This window comes from Electrona antarctica (genome assembly GCF_951216825.1).
Source record: "Electrona antarctica genome assembly, chromosome: 8".
NCBI classification, from domain to species: Eukaryota; Metazoa; Chordata; class Actinopteri; order Myctophiformes; family Myctophidae; genus Electrona; species Electrona antarctica.
In genome coordinates this window covers 34,332,932-34,346,596 of record NC_136789.1, presented here as the reverse complement: position 1 = coordinate 34,346,596, position 13,665 = coordinate 34,332,932, and the positions used below count along the sequence as shown (strand labels likewise).

General features: G+C 44.9%; 1 protein-coding gene across 2 annotated transcripts in view; it reads left to right on the top strand.

Annotated features, from left to right (window-relative positions):
- Positions 1 to 13,549, top strand: part of LOC306928576 (dnaJ homolog subfamily C member 16-like) — a 41,562-nt gene extending 28,013 nt beyond the window's left edge. For both annotated transcript variants that reach the window (XM_079508803.1, XM_079508804.1), the window contains 3 exons: positions 486 to 575; positions 2,303 to 2,473; positions 9,202 to 13,549. In XM_079508803.1, coding sequence (XP_079364929.1) covers positions 486 to 575; positions 2,303 to 2,473; positions 9,202 to 9,730 — 790 coding nt within the window. In that variant the 3' untranslated portion in view covers positions 9,731 to 13,549. The remainder of the gene's footprint in view (positions 1 to 485; positions 576 to 2,302; positions 2,474 to 9,201) is intronic.
- Positions 13,550 to 13,665: the final 116 nt, after the last annotated feature.

The following is a 13,665-nucleotide window of genomic DNA, read 5'->3' as shown; positions in this document are numbered from 1 at the left end:
TACACTGGGATTTAATACATAAAAAATCATAACAATTATGCACTTGGTGACAAGTTCTTGATTTTTGGTATGGTGTTAGGGATGGGCATAAGGTTTTCAAAAACCATCGCAAACGAGTTGGGCTCGCCCCCTAGTGGTCCGTTTGCAATGAATCTAATAATAAATGGGCCAGTATATGGTTAAAAACCATAATAATGGATAAAAGAAAAAAATCAGCCTCCAGGAAGAAACCCTAAATACAAAGAATACATCAATGCACATAAAAACGACTCCAGGGTGTCTAATGAAGTATACTGTCACCTCATAGACACATGAAAAACTGAAACATCTCTAACTCCCCTGCGCTACGATTTTCACATTGATTTTCTGGGGGCGTAGTATTCCTTTCCCAACGCCTGCCCTCCACAGAGGGACGAGAGGAGGAAGCAAAGAGAAGGAAAGCCATTCACGGCATCATGCAAATCATATTTCTGTTCCCATTCCAGCGAGTCGGGTGAAGACAAGCCCCAGAAACCCAAACCCAAAGAACCACCGGCCACTGAGGACGACGGGTCTAGCAGACAGAACACGTCAAGGTAAGTCCTTCCTTCCACCCGTCTGTCCATCTTCGCTGCAGGTGACTCCATGGCGTGACTCCATGCAACGATTGGGTTGTTTTGTTGTTTTGTAAATATGCAAATACCGGTAGCTGTATTTTAATATGCTCCAAATATCTGAGGATGGGTTTGTAAATACCTCCCCTGCGGAATATGGCTCAAATTGGTAATGAAGTCCAATGAAATCTCTCTGCCCTCTTAACCGTTTCCGTCCGTAGGACGGCTCCACACGTCCTAGGGAACCCAATCAACGCGTACAAAGGACGTGTGTACACGTCCTAGCGCGTCCTCAATGATATCAGGCGAGAGAAGAATATTCTGATTTTTTTCCTTTTTTTTTTGACTGAGACTCTCAGGCACCCGTCGCGATTAGCTGTTAGCGCGGCAGAAAGAATGCCTCGTCTCCTAATCCAGGGCGCTCTCCGTGGTTTTGATCTGACGGATATACTACGCGCTTAATTTCTGACTTCAACATGCCTCTCGTTCAAAATATGAATGCTTTGGAGCTTCTAGCGATATAATAGACTCGAGACCAAGGTAAGCACATATTTCTCCGGTTTACTTCCGGATTGTTTCCGGGGGGGGGGGGGGGGGGGGCTTCAGAGTAAAAGCGGCCATGTCTTTCCGGCACCCCAGAGCTCCTATTTTGAAGGCATCCCGGCACCGATTGTTTTAATGAGGTGTACGGTTGTATTTCTAGATGCCATCTGTCCCGCTGTTTTCTTTACTTTTAGCGGCTTGGACTCCTCATGCATTGAAGGAAGCATGAGGTCAGTCCGTTGCTCTCCCCAGGTTGACAGAGGGAGTGTATAGCGGCCCAGGATTACATTTAGACCATTGACACTGGGTGAAAAAAATGGGTTACAAAAATCATTTTCATGTTGCACACATGCCTACAATTGCTGATGTTTGCGCCGCCCTCGTTGAAAACAATGTATTTCCAACTCCAGCTTGTCCCTCTCCATCCAGGCTGCATGGACAGCTTGTCCCTCTCCATCCAGGCTGCATGGACAGCTTGTCCCTCTCCATCCAGGCTGCATGGACAGCTTGTCCCTCTCCATCCAGGCTGCATGGACAGCGCTCGAGCGCTCAGTTTTCTGCCCCCTCAATGTCGTTGTCGTAACTCTGTCATACTCTATGGCTCTGGTCTTGCCCTCCTCTCTACCCTCCTGTGGCACCGCGTCACGTGACTCCTCCTCTACTAGGGCTGTGAATCTTTGGGTGTCCCATGATTCGATTCGATTCCGATTCTTGGGGTGACGATTCGATTCAAATTAGATTTTTTCGATTCAACTCGATTCTCAATCCAAATTATTTTATTTTTTTTATTTCAAAAGCATTTTTTTCCAGATTCAAAACGATTCTCTATTCAAAAATGATTCTCGATTCAATACATAGGATTTCATCACAATCTACTCCAGTCTTCAACTGAAGTGACTACAGTAACTTGAAAATGACTGAAGACATGATGTTTACTGTGATTAGGGTACGCTTACATTTCATATCACAAACACCATGTAGTGAAAACTCCTGTAACTGTAACCAGAATAATTTTTTTGGGGAAATTATGAATCGATTTTGAATCGTTCATAACGGGAATCGCGATTCTAATTCGAATCGATTTTTTGACACCCCTATCCTCTACCTCCTCTGTGTCTCTCTGCCTCCACCTCCTCTACCTCCTCTGTGTCTCTCTGCGCACGCAGTCGGCCTCCCAAGAAGGACTTTGTGGAGGTGACGGAGCTGACGGACATCACGTACACCAGCAACCTGGTCAAACTGAGGCCCGGACACATCAACGTGGTCCTGGTGCTCACCGACGCCTCCAAGAACGCCCTGCTCAGGAAGTTCGCCAAAGAGGTCTTCTCCTTCTCTGGGTAAGATGTGTGCACCCCACTGTCTTAAAGCTTTAGAACACTGACGCTTTTCATTTGCTCTTCAGTTAAAAGTAGGGTAAGTGATATATGTTTTTAGGGCTGGGACTTGATTAACACCTTGGAGGCGCAGGACGGAGATCACCGTCAAATTCAAGTGCACAGTCATTTGCCCGAGGCGGAGATTGATTAATCTGCGTCAAATTAGTGCTATGAAAACTAGGGCTGTCAAATGATTAAAAATTTTAATCAGATTAATCACAGCTTCAAAATTAATTTAATCATGATTAATCACCATTCGAACTATGTCCAAAATATGCCATATTTTCCTGTATATTGTTGTGGAAATGTTAATATAAATGACAGAAAGCGGATATAAATTAGTTTTTTAATGTTTTTTGTTTTCTAATGCATTTATATATGATGTGAGCATTTGTAGGCCTAGCCTACACTTTGAGTTAAATTAACACTGGCTTTTGGCCATGTAGACTGGGGTCCCCCATGAGGAAGTCACTAATGTTGCTCTGGAGAGGGAAGTCTGGAACACTCTGGTGGAGCTGTTGCCCCGCGACCCGACCACGGATAAGCGGTTGAAGATGGATGGATGGATGGAGACTGGGGTCCCAGTCCAGAGATAAAAATCATAATGAAATGGCCTAGGCTACTTTCTATCAATTTAATTTGGGGGTCCTTGAAATTAAAATGGCTGAGAATCAATGGGTTAAACTGTAGACTATAGTTAATTCACAAAATACAATAACATGGCACATAACCATTTTTGAAACAGGGCTTGATTTAGAAAAGCCTATATTTTGCGCTAAAGTAAAATATTGAATAACATATAAATGTAGGTTTTAAGGCTAGAATGGCATTGTAGAGAAGTGGACTATAGTGAGAGACGAGATTTAATTGTCTCTCTTACATTGCGGGACTGCAGGACTGCAGGACTCTGGAGTTAGTTGTGAATGATCAGCTTCAGTCAGTGTTTTGGTTCGTACCTGGAGTTGTGCATTATCTGCGCTGTGCACAGCAGCACAGGAGAACTGTCTTTATATCCATGGTCGTTTTCAGTTGCTTTCCATGCGCGACACAAAAGTACCATGTGTTTGTTTTGGTAATAGCCTACTGCAGGCGCAGCCATGCTGATTCACGTAATCGCGTTGGACAAAACGAAACCAGGCGGACCAACGTTAATGGCTTAATGCACGTAGGACCCGCATTTTCAAACTGTCCACAAGTTGCGACGGACCCGACGGTACTATAAAATGTTGTGAGGGATTCTTGCAGCGCGCTGCGTCTGAGCCTGATAGCTACACACAGTACACAGCACTAGTAGTGTGCGTGTGTGCATGCGTGCGGAGGAAGAAGACTGGAGGAGGAGGTGTGTGTGCGTGTGTGTGTGTGTGTGTGTGTGTGTGTGTGTGTGTGTGTGTGTGTGTGACTGTGTGTAGCCTAATGATGATCCAAAGGGGCTTTGCTAGGCACTGTAGGCAGACAAAGTAACGCAACAGAGTTACAGAATCAAACCACTTGGCAACCCATTGAACCCAACAACAATACACAAGCTACAGTGTATCTCTCTAGTGTTGTTCAATCATGACTGTGCGCTACACAGTGACAGATTTGTTATGCACTGGACGTTCCTGAGCCGCGCACACAGGCGCACGTTAGGGGCTTATACTCTAAGGTTAGGGGGAACACTGCGCATGCGTTAATTGCGTTAAATATTTTAACGCAATTAATTAACGCAATTAATTAACGCCGTTAACGCGTTATTATTGACAGCATTAATGAAAACTGATCTCATCGCTCTACAGCCTAGAGGCGCTTGTTGTGCAATCCTCGGTGTTGCACAACAGTGACACGTAATCGAAAATGTTCCCTGCCTGTTTAGCGGACGACAACGGAAATCTTAAAACATTCATAACTCGCGATCTAAATCATCCCGTCTAATTATGTAAAAAGATCCTGTGTTTGACGGCCCTCCGCGGTCCAGTCGCTAGTCGCGATTTATTCTTACCTCCCGTTGTTGTCGATCGACTCTAGAGTGGTGTGGCTATTGTTAGCTGCTACACACACATTCACAACAACATCCGGTCTGTCGGTAAAAGTGGTCCGGGCGCTATAAACGATGGGCACATTTTATTAATGGATTAAATAGGCCCTCAAGGTGTTAATCTGTATCCACTACTTCTTAATATGTGTAAATAAACGACAGCCAACATGAAGTGTTTTCCCCTAAAGGCGAACCTACGTTGAGTTAAAGTGTTTTCCCCTGGCGAACCTACGTTGAGTTAAAGTGTTTTCCCCTGGCGAACCTACGTTGAGTTAAAGTGTTTTCCCCTGGCGAACCTACGTTGAGTTAAAGTGTTTTCCCCTGGCGAACCTACGTTGCGTTAAAGTGTTTTCCCTTGGCGAACCTACGTTGAGTTAAACAATTTACAATTTACAATTTAGGCATTTAGCAGACGCTCTTAATCCAGAGCGACTTACATTAAGCAAGAACACAAAGCATGGGAATACATCACATATGTAAAATGCATTTATCGCGAAACATGCGTAAGCTAAGAACGTGACTAGAACATATCTATATAATGACACTATACATATAAACTATAACTAGAACATATCTATATAATGACACTATACATATAAACTATACATATATGCTATACTATGCTGTACATATATACTATGAAGTACTATGACTACATACAATGCACTTATTGTGCTGTCTACATGACATGCTATAAGTCTGTTTCAAATGCTATATAAGTCTAAGAAGTGCTGTCTAAGGGGGGTAGGGTAAGTGCTATGGGCCATGATGGAGTCTGAAAAGGTGGGTTTTCAGACTACGGCGGAAGATCGGGAGTGATGCTGCAGTTCTGATTGCAACGGGAAGTGCATTCCACAGTTTTGGGGCCAGAAGGGAGAAGAGTTTGGGACGTGTGGAGCGTTGTCCCGGCGTTTTTAGTGAGGGTACTTCCAGCTTCCCTGCGTTGGCTGATCTGAGTGCGCGGGAGGGTTTGTAGGGTTCAATCATGCTGGCAAGATATGGGGGAGCCATACCTTTGGTTGCTTTAAATGCCAACATCAGAGTTTTGTATTCTGTGCGGGCAGCGACCGGGAGCCAGTGCAGGGAGCGGAGCAGGGGGGAGACATGTGAGAATTTTGGCTGGTTGAAGACCAAGCGAGCTGCGGCGGTTAAAGTGTTTTCCCCTGGCGAACCTACGTTGAGTTAAAGGGTTTTCCCCTGACGAACCTACGTTGAGTTAAAGTGTTTTCCCCTGGCGAACCTACGTTGAGTTAAAGTGTTTTCCCCTGGCGAACCTACGTTGAGTTCGTTAGCACAGCCGGTTTAACCGGCTCCACTGTTTTCATCTGCTTCCACATCATGTGATCAGCCTGAGATGAGATCACATGAGGTGGCTCTGAGATGAGATCAGCCTGAGATGAGATCACATGAGGTGGCTCTGCCTGAGATGAGATCACATGAGGTGGCTCTGCCTGAGATGAGATCACATGAGGTGGCTCTGCCATGTGATCACATGAGGTGGCTCTGAGATGAGATCACATGAGGTGGCTCTGAGATGAGATCACATGAGGTGGCTCTGCCATGAGATCACATGAGGTGGCTCTGCCATGAGATCACATGAGGTGGCTCTGAGATGAGATCACATGAGGTGGCTCTGCCATGAGATCACATGAGGTGGCTCTGAGATGAGATCACATGAGGTGGCTCTGCCATGAGATCACATGAGGTGGCTCTGAGATGAGATCACATGAGGTGGCTCTGCCATGAGATCACATGAGGTGGCTCTGAGATGAGATCACATGAGGTGGCTCTGAGATGAGATCACATGAGGTGGCTCTGCCATGAGATCAGCCTGAGATGAGATCACATGAGGTGGCTCTGCCATGAGATCAGCCTGAGATGAGATCACATGAGGTGGCTCTGCCATGTGATCAGCCTGAGATGAGATCACATGAGGTGGCTCTGCCATGTGATCAGCCTGAGATGAGATCACATGAGGTGGCTCTGCCATGAGATCACATGAGGTGGCTCTGAGATGAGATCACATGAGGTGGCTCTGAGATGAGATCACATGAGGTGGCTCTGAGATGAGATCACATGAGGTGGCTCTGAGATGAGATCACATGAGGTGGCTCTGAGATGAGATCACATGAGGTGGCTCTGAGATGAGATCACATGAGGTGGCTCTGAGATGAGATCACATGAGGTGGCTCTGAGATGAGATCACATGAGGTGGCTCTGCCATGTGATCAGCCTGAGATGAGATCACATGAGGTGGCTCTGCCATGAGATCACATGAGGTGGCTCTGAGATGAGATCACATGAGGTGGCTCTGAGATGAGATCACATGAGGTGGCTCTGCCATGAGATCACATGAGGTGGCTCTGCCATGAGATCAGCCTGAGATGAGATCACATGAGGTGGCTCTGCCATGAGATCAGCCTGAGATGAGATCACATGAGGTGGCTCTGCCATGAGATCAGCCTGAGATGAGATCACATGAGGTGGCTCTGCCATGTGATCAGCCTGAGATGAGATCACATGAGGTGGCTCTGCCATGCACAGCATTATCTTAATAATATTCTGTAGGGTGTTCAGATCTGGTTTGTGTGCATGTTTGAAAAATCGTTTAGAATTTTAACCACTTAAGTAGTTTAAAAAAGATGTGTTTTTCTCTCCTTGCAAGATACTGCATATCCTGTGCTGCTGCTGTCGTTATGAACAATAAACAATAAAAACCTAAACAAAAAAAGAGGAGTAGTTAACCCCAAAGAATACTCGTGAAGCCTTGGATTCATGGAGATTCTTTTGTTTGTCGCATAATGAGCCAATCATTAATGGCCTGGCAATCATGTCAATAGGAGACTCATCAAATGATTGGCTTAACAATGTAAAAAAGAAAAAAGGCTTGAATGGGATGTGTGAACGTTTAAGTCCTAACATTCCTATTCTGCTAGCTTGTAGATCTGCTATTCTCCTTTTTGAAGATGTCTGTAAGTATAGAGAGGCTTTTATCTTAACCCCATTTTAGACCTGAGGACGATTCTACAAATGTCTTCTAAATCCTGACAGTTTTCTTTAAAAACCCCATGTTTCTATATCAGTGGTTCTCACAGGGTTAAAACCCATGTTTCTATGTCAGTGGTGCTCAAACATTTTTATGTCAAGGACCCCCAAAAATATATGTAATTGGCCGCCGACCCCCCATCTGAAAATATGTTGTTCCAGGGACCCCCTCCCAGAAGCAAAGATTTGAGTTAAAAACGCTCGCCCTGCCCAGGCGGTGGCGTAACAGTCTGGGCACCCGACTGGTAATCCAGTCGCAGTGTGCCGCGGGTTCGACTCCCGAGCCCGACACGGCCTTTACTGCATGTCTTCCCCCATCTCTCTCCCGTTTCCTGTCAGCCTACTGTCTGTCCCTTAAAAAAAAACAATAAAAGGCGTAAGCCTCAAAAAAATATCTTAAAAAAAAAAAAAAAAACGCTCGCCCTGAAATAATTTATTCAAAGATTTGCACTACATTTTCACGATTCTTCAAAAAATAGCAGACCTACAAGCTCATAGCGCGGCACTCGGTGCCGCGCTATGAGCTTGTAGATCTGCTATTTTTCAATAGCTAAAGTATAACATAATGCTTTAAAACACCAAAAGGTGTTCCCGCCCCAGAATGGGTTAAACCTCCTGTCAGTGTGAGCCCAGCTGTAACAGTCATGGGTTAAACCTCCTGTCAGTGTGAGTCCAGCTGTAGCAGTCATGGGTTAAACCTCCTGTCAGTGTGAGTCCAGCTGTAGCAGTCATGGGTTAAACCTCCTGTCAGTGTGAGTCCAGCTGTAGCAGTCATGGTCCACTCGGTCAGTCATGGTCCACCTGGTCGTAGGAGCTGAGGAAGCAACAACAGAAACTAGGTCAGAGTTGCTTTTCTAAACAGCTTTGGAAGACGACGACAACAGTGCAAGCTAACAGACATGACCCCTGGTTGACCCCGGGTTGAACCAAATGAACCCGGACACACAGGAAATGGCTAAGCCAGTGGGTTCTTGAACTTTTTAAATGTCAAGGACACCCACAATAACTATGAGAGTGTAGAAATGGATCAGATTACTATGTTTTCCCAGTTTAAGTCAACAAGGCCTGGACTTTTATTCTGATTGCCAACCTGTTTTGCCACGGCCTCTAGAGTCTAGAGAGGATTTAATTAAGATGGCTATGCTTTCTGGTTTCTCCATAGACATTTTAGGGCTTTCTGTGATTAATGTGACAAAAAACCCTGGTGGTTTTATTTATAGAATCTGCAAATGTTCAAAGATTGCCTTTTTGTTTCCAGCTTTCAGTTTCATAAGTGGAGTGGTTTGTCAAATAGAGTAAAAATGTAATAGGTAAAAGTAAATACAGGAAGTAGTTAGTTGGGAATTTGACTACAAAAGAAAATAGATTACAAATATCTGTGATATTGTGATCATTGCTTATGTTACGTAGCCACTTCAACAAACGAGCGAGCGGACGAGCGACAATTTCACGGGACCGCGCTCACGTAAATGCGCTTGCGTTGTCGCCCCCTCGACTTCTCCGCGCGCACAAAAAAAAACCCACAGGTCATTTGAAAATGAATTACTATGTGCGTTAATCGCTGCTCATATATATATCTTTTTTAATCACGATAAACGTTAATTAACAACGCTTATCGTTTCAACCGTAGGAGCCAGACTCTTCACTTCTCCTTCCTGAACGCTGACAAGCACCGCTACTGGATGCCGTCCCTGCTGGCGTCCACCCCGGACCAGGGGGGGGTCCTCCTGATGGGCGGGGGGCTCTCTGAGGACGACGACGAGACCTCCTCGGACTACACCGGCACCGTGCTGGCCCTCAACGGACACAAGAAGTACTTCTGCCTCTTCAGACCCGTCTTCACCGGGGACGAACCTCCGGGCTGCGCGGGCGACGCCTCCTCCTCCTCCTCCTCCGCTCCCTCCTCCTCCTCTTCCAGAAAGTCCCGCTCCCGGTCCAGGTCCCACTCCCGCTCTCGCTCCAGCTCCAGGGACGACGGGGCTGGGTGTGGGTCATCGTCGAGGAGAGGCTCGTCCACCAGGGCCACCAGCCTGGAGGTCTATCACAAGCTGGACCGCCTGGGTCTGTGGATGGAGAGGCTGATGGAGGGCACCCTCCCCCGGCTACGCACCCCCGCCTGGCCCTCACTGGACACCCCCAACGCCTACGCGGAGAGCTGAGGGGAAGGCTGGTCTAAACCACTGGTTCCCAAAGTGGGGTCCGGGGACCCCCAGGGGTACTTGAGGGAGTTCCAGGTGGTACCCAGCTAAATGATAGTTTGGAACCAAATGGACCCTTATGGGTCTGTAACTCTGAGAGTGTACAAATGGACCCTACCGGGTCCATTTGGTTCCATTTGTACACTCTCAGAGTTAAATTAACATTGATTTTACAATATAAATTGAGGGTCTCAGAGATAGAAATGCCATTAAATGGGGGTCCGTAGACTAAAAGCATGTACAACTGGGGGGTCCTTGAAATTGAACTGGTTGAGAATCACTGCTAGAGCCGTAAGAATTATCTCTCTCTCTTCTCTCATGGGGGTCCCTGGCATATCTCTTCTCTCATGGGGGTCCCTGGCATATCTCTTCAAACGGGAGTCCGAGGGGTAAATTGGTGTCAATTTGGGGGTCCTTGACGTGAAAAGGTTTGGGGACCACTGGTCTAAACCACCTCCCCCTCCCCTGAGGGGAAGGCTGGTCTAAACCACCTCCCCCTCCCCTGAGGGGAAGAGCTGAGGGGAAGGCTGGTCTAAAAGGGAAGAAGAAAGGGGGGGTTGGGGGGGGGGGTCGGCGTGGTCTTATTTCTTTGATTCTCGATCTGGACGGAGTTCAGCTCTCTTTGGTTTTCCTACGTTCTTTTGTTATTTGCGTTTTGTTTGCAACACTGAATTGTAGAGAGGCCTGTTTACAGGATTAATAATGATTTATTGTGTTTTCTGTGTAAGTTATTGTAGAACAGACTAAACCCACTTTAGGACTGTTTTCTGTGTAAGTTATTGTAGAACAGACTAAACCCACTTTAGGACTGAGGCCCATTCTAAAACATCTACATCCTGACCCAAGTTTCTGGGAAAAACTTCAAATATTTATTCACAAATTACAAAAAAATAAATGATGTTATATACTGTATATATAGCAACAAGAACTCCAAATGGGTGCTATTGAACACCCTTTACGTCTGTGTGTTGTTTCGAAAATATTGAACCAAAGTAGTAAAAAGTGCTTTGGACAAAACCTCTTAAAGGAGAATTCCATGCTAGAAGGGTTTCTTACCTTTCTTCGTAGTTGTTACGTCCCCACCAAAGAGGTCCAGGTGTTATTTTGTGCAAAAGCTCCTTATTGGCTATTTCCGCTACCATAAGCCCTCAATGAATTGCATTGAATGGGAATTGAATGGGGCTATGGGGTGTTGTGCTAATTTGCTTATTTCAATCGCTCAAAATTATAATTCTTTTGTATATATCCTTTCTTCATAATGTAAATAATATCCCAAGTGGCACACTTTACTACTTATTTCGATGGAAATAAGCGAATTAGCACAACACCCCATAGCCCCATTCAATTCCCATTCAATGCAATTCATTGAGGGCTTATGGTAGGGGAAATAGCCAATAAGGAGCTTTTGCACAAAAAAACACCTGGACCTCTTTGGTGGGGACGTAACGACTACGAAGAAAGGTTAAAAAGGTAAGAAAGCCTTCTAGCATGGAATTCTCCTTTAACTCCATTGGACCCTCAAAATGTCTGCTGAAGCAGACACAGCAGCACAGGTAAAAGTAAAATCACAAAAAGGGCTTCCCGTCCTAAATGGGTCACATTGATGGAGACAGAGTGGGTGAAAGCTTCTGCAGACATTTCAACATGCGCCCTAAAGACATACAGACTTCCCACCAGGCTGATGATACTCGGTATCGGCTGTGTTTTCTGTTTGGTTCAAGATAACTTAAAGGTTCAGTGGATTTTCTGTCTCTTACATCACAAACAGCAGGAAACTCAGAGCACCTGTTTGAGCCAGAAAACCCCAGAAAATATACTGAATGTTAAAAGTTCTGGTTTTTTTGGGTGCAATTGAGCTCAGAAAACCTAAAAAAAAAATAAGAAAAATTACAAAAAAAAATAATTTATGTCACAATCCCTTTAAGATATGGTGTTCATTTTGAAAAGGGGAGTTTATGAAAGTAACATACATTTCATTACATTTACGCTTTCGAAAGTGAGGCCGCCACACATTTTCAAGTGAAGTTACTTTCATGAAAGACTGGGGCTGGGCTTATCCAAGGCTGATTGTTATGGATATTGCTAGCTAGACCCATGGAACAGCTGAAACGCCTTTACGAGTCATTAACCACATAGAGCCTTTTTTAGGATTTTAAATCTGCTTCTCGTGCACTGAACGTGCCGTCGAGCTTCACAGGGAGCCGATTACAGAGTCAAGACGTAAGGCTTGAGAAAGCAAAGCCATTGCACTGACTAATACGTATATTTATTAAAATATGTTGTTATTGTACAATTATAAGAGCCCTATTCAACCGAGCCCTGGTTAATTAATTATAAGAGCCCTATTCAACCGAGCCCTGGTTAATTAATTCACCATTAAAATCCGGAACTTATTTTAATGAATAAAGCGTTATTTCCAAACCGTATGGTAGATATATAGTATGTCATAAAGTATTACTAGCGCGCGCGCGCACACACACACACACACACACACACACACACACACACACACACACACACACACACACACACACACACACAGTGCAGTGTGCAGTGGTTGTGGGACACGTACATCTCCCGAAGAATCACGGTGGTTGCATTTTGTCTCCCTTTGCTCTTCTATAATTGAGACGTTTTAGTTTGTGTCAAAGTGTCACGTCTCACCTGGACCACAGGGATCTGACACAACGTTTTACATCAATTTATCCCCTGAGCGAGCAAGGCCAGAGGCTCTATTGGCTCAATGGTAAAGATATCAGCACTTGAAACCGGATTCAAATCCTGGGGTAGCAGATGAAAGTCCCATACTGTAGTGCTTCCACTGGAGACGGACAGCTTCTCTGTAATGTCACCAATCCTGCAACAAATATATATATATATTGTGGTCCTGTATGTAAATTTCCCACAGGCTGAAATTTGATATTTGCATTTTTTTATCTCATTATGGGTGAAAGAGTAGTGTGCTTCCAGCTCCTTCCACCAGAGATTGTTTTTACTTTGTATAATTATGGGGAAGCCATGTTAAAAATATTAAGTATTTTTGCCAGGTTGAAACCTGGCTTATGATCGCTGCTGTTGGCTATGAGGACCTTTGCGCGACCTATATTCACTGATTGGCTGGCCGAGTCTGACCCCATACTCTGAAACGTCGCCTAAGCCAATGGGAGTCTGACCCCATACTCTGAAACGTTGCCTAAGCCAATTAGGAGTCTGACCCCATACTCTGAAACGCTGCGCGGAAGTCTCAGCCAAGCCCTCATCCGTGCTCTAGATATCGTTGCTTTCGGGAGGAAACCTCATAACTCCATTTTTGAGGGGTTTTTTTTTTACATAAATCGGTGCTATTGAACATCCTTTGTTTTCGAAAATATTGAACCAATGGAAAGTAGTAAAAAGTGCTTTGGACAAAACCTCTTAACTCCATTGGACCCTCAAAATGTCTACTAAAGCAACTAACTCCACTACGTCTCCCCCTCTCATGGAAGTCATTGGCAATATATAAAGTTACACCACCAACTGTGATGAGGCTGTATTACTTTGTTTTAAAAATATAACTGGTTTTATTTATTTCCTGAAAAATGTATATTTTGGAGTTATGAGGTTTCCTCCCGACAGCAGAGATATATATTATAACTCTAAGGTCTCAACCCAGAGTCTGTAAACCAGAGAAAAGGGGGACAGATTCACAACAGAGAACACTTGTTTCGACCATGTTATGTTAATGATGAATGTGGCATTCTTGTTCACATACTGGTACTTTAAAACATGTCTGGAGCGGGGGCGGGGCATGGAAACCATACTGTATAGATTTAAAATATGTCTGGAGCGGGGGCGGGGCATGGAAACCATTGCAGACTGTATAGATTTAAAACATGTCTGGAGCGGGGGCGGGGCAT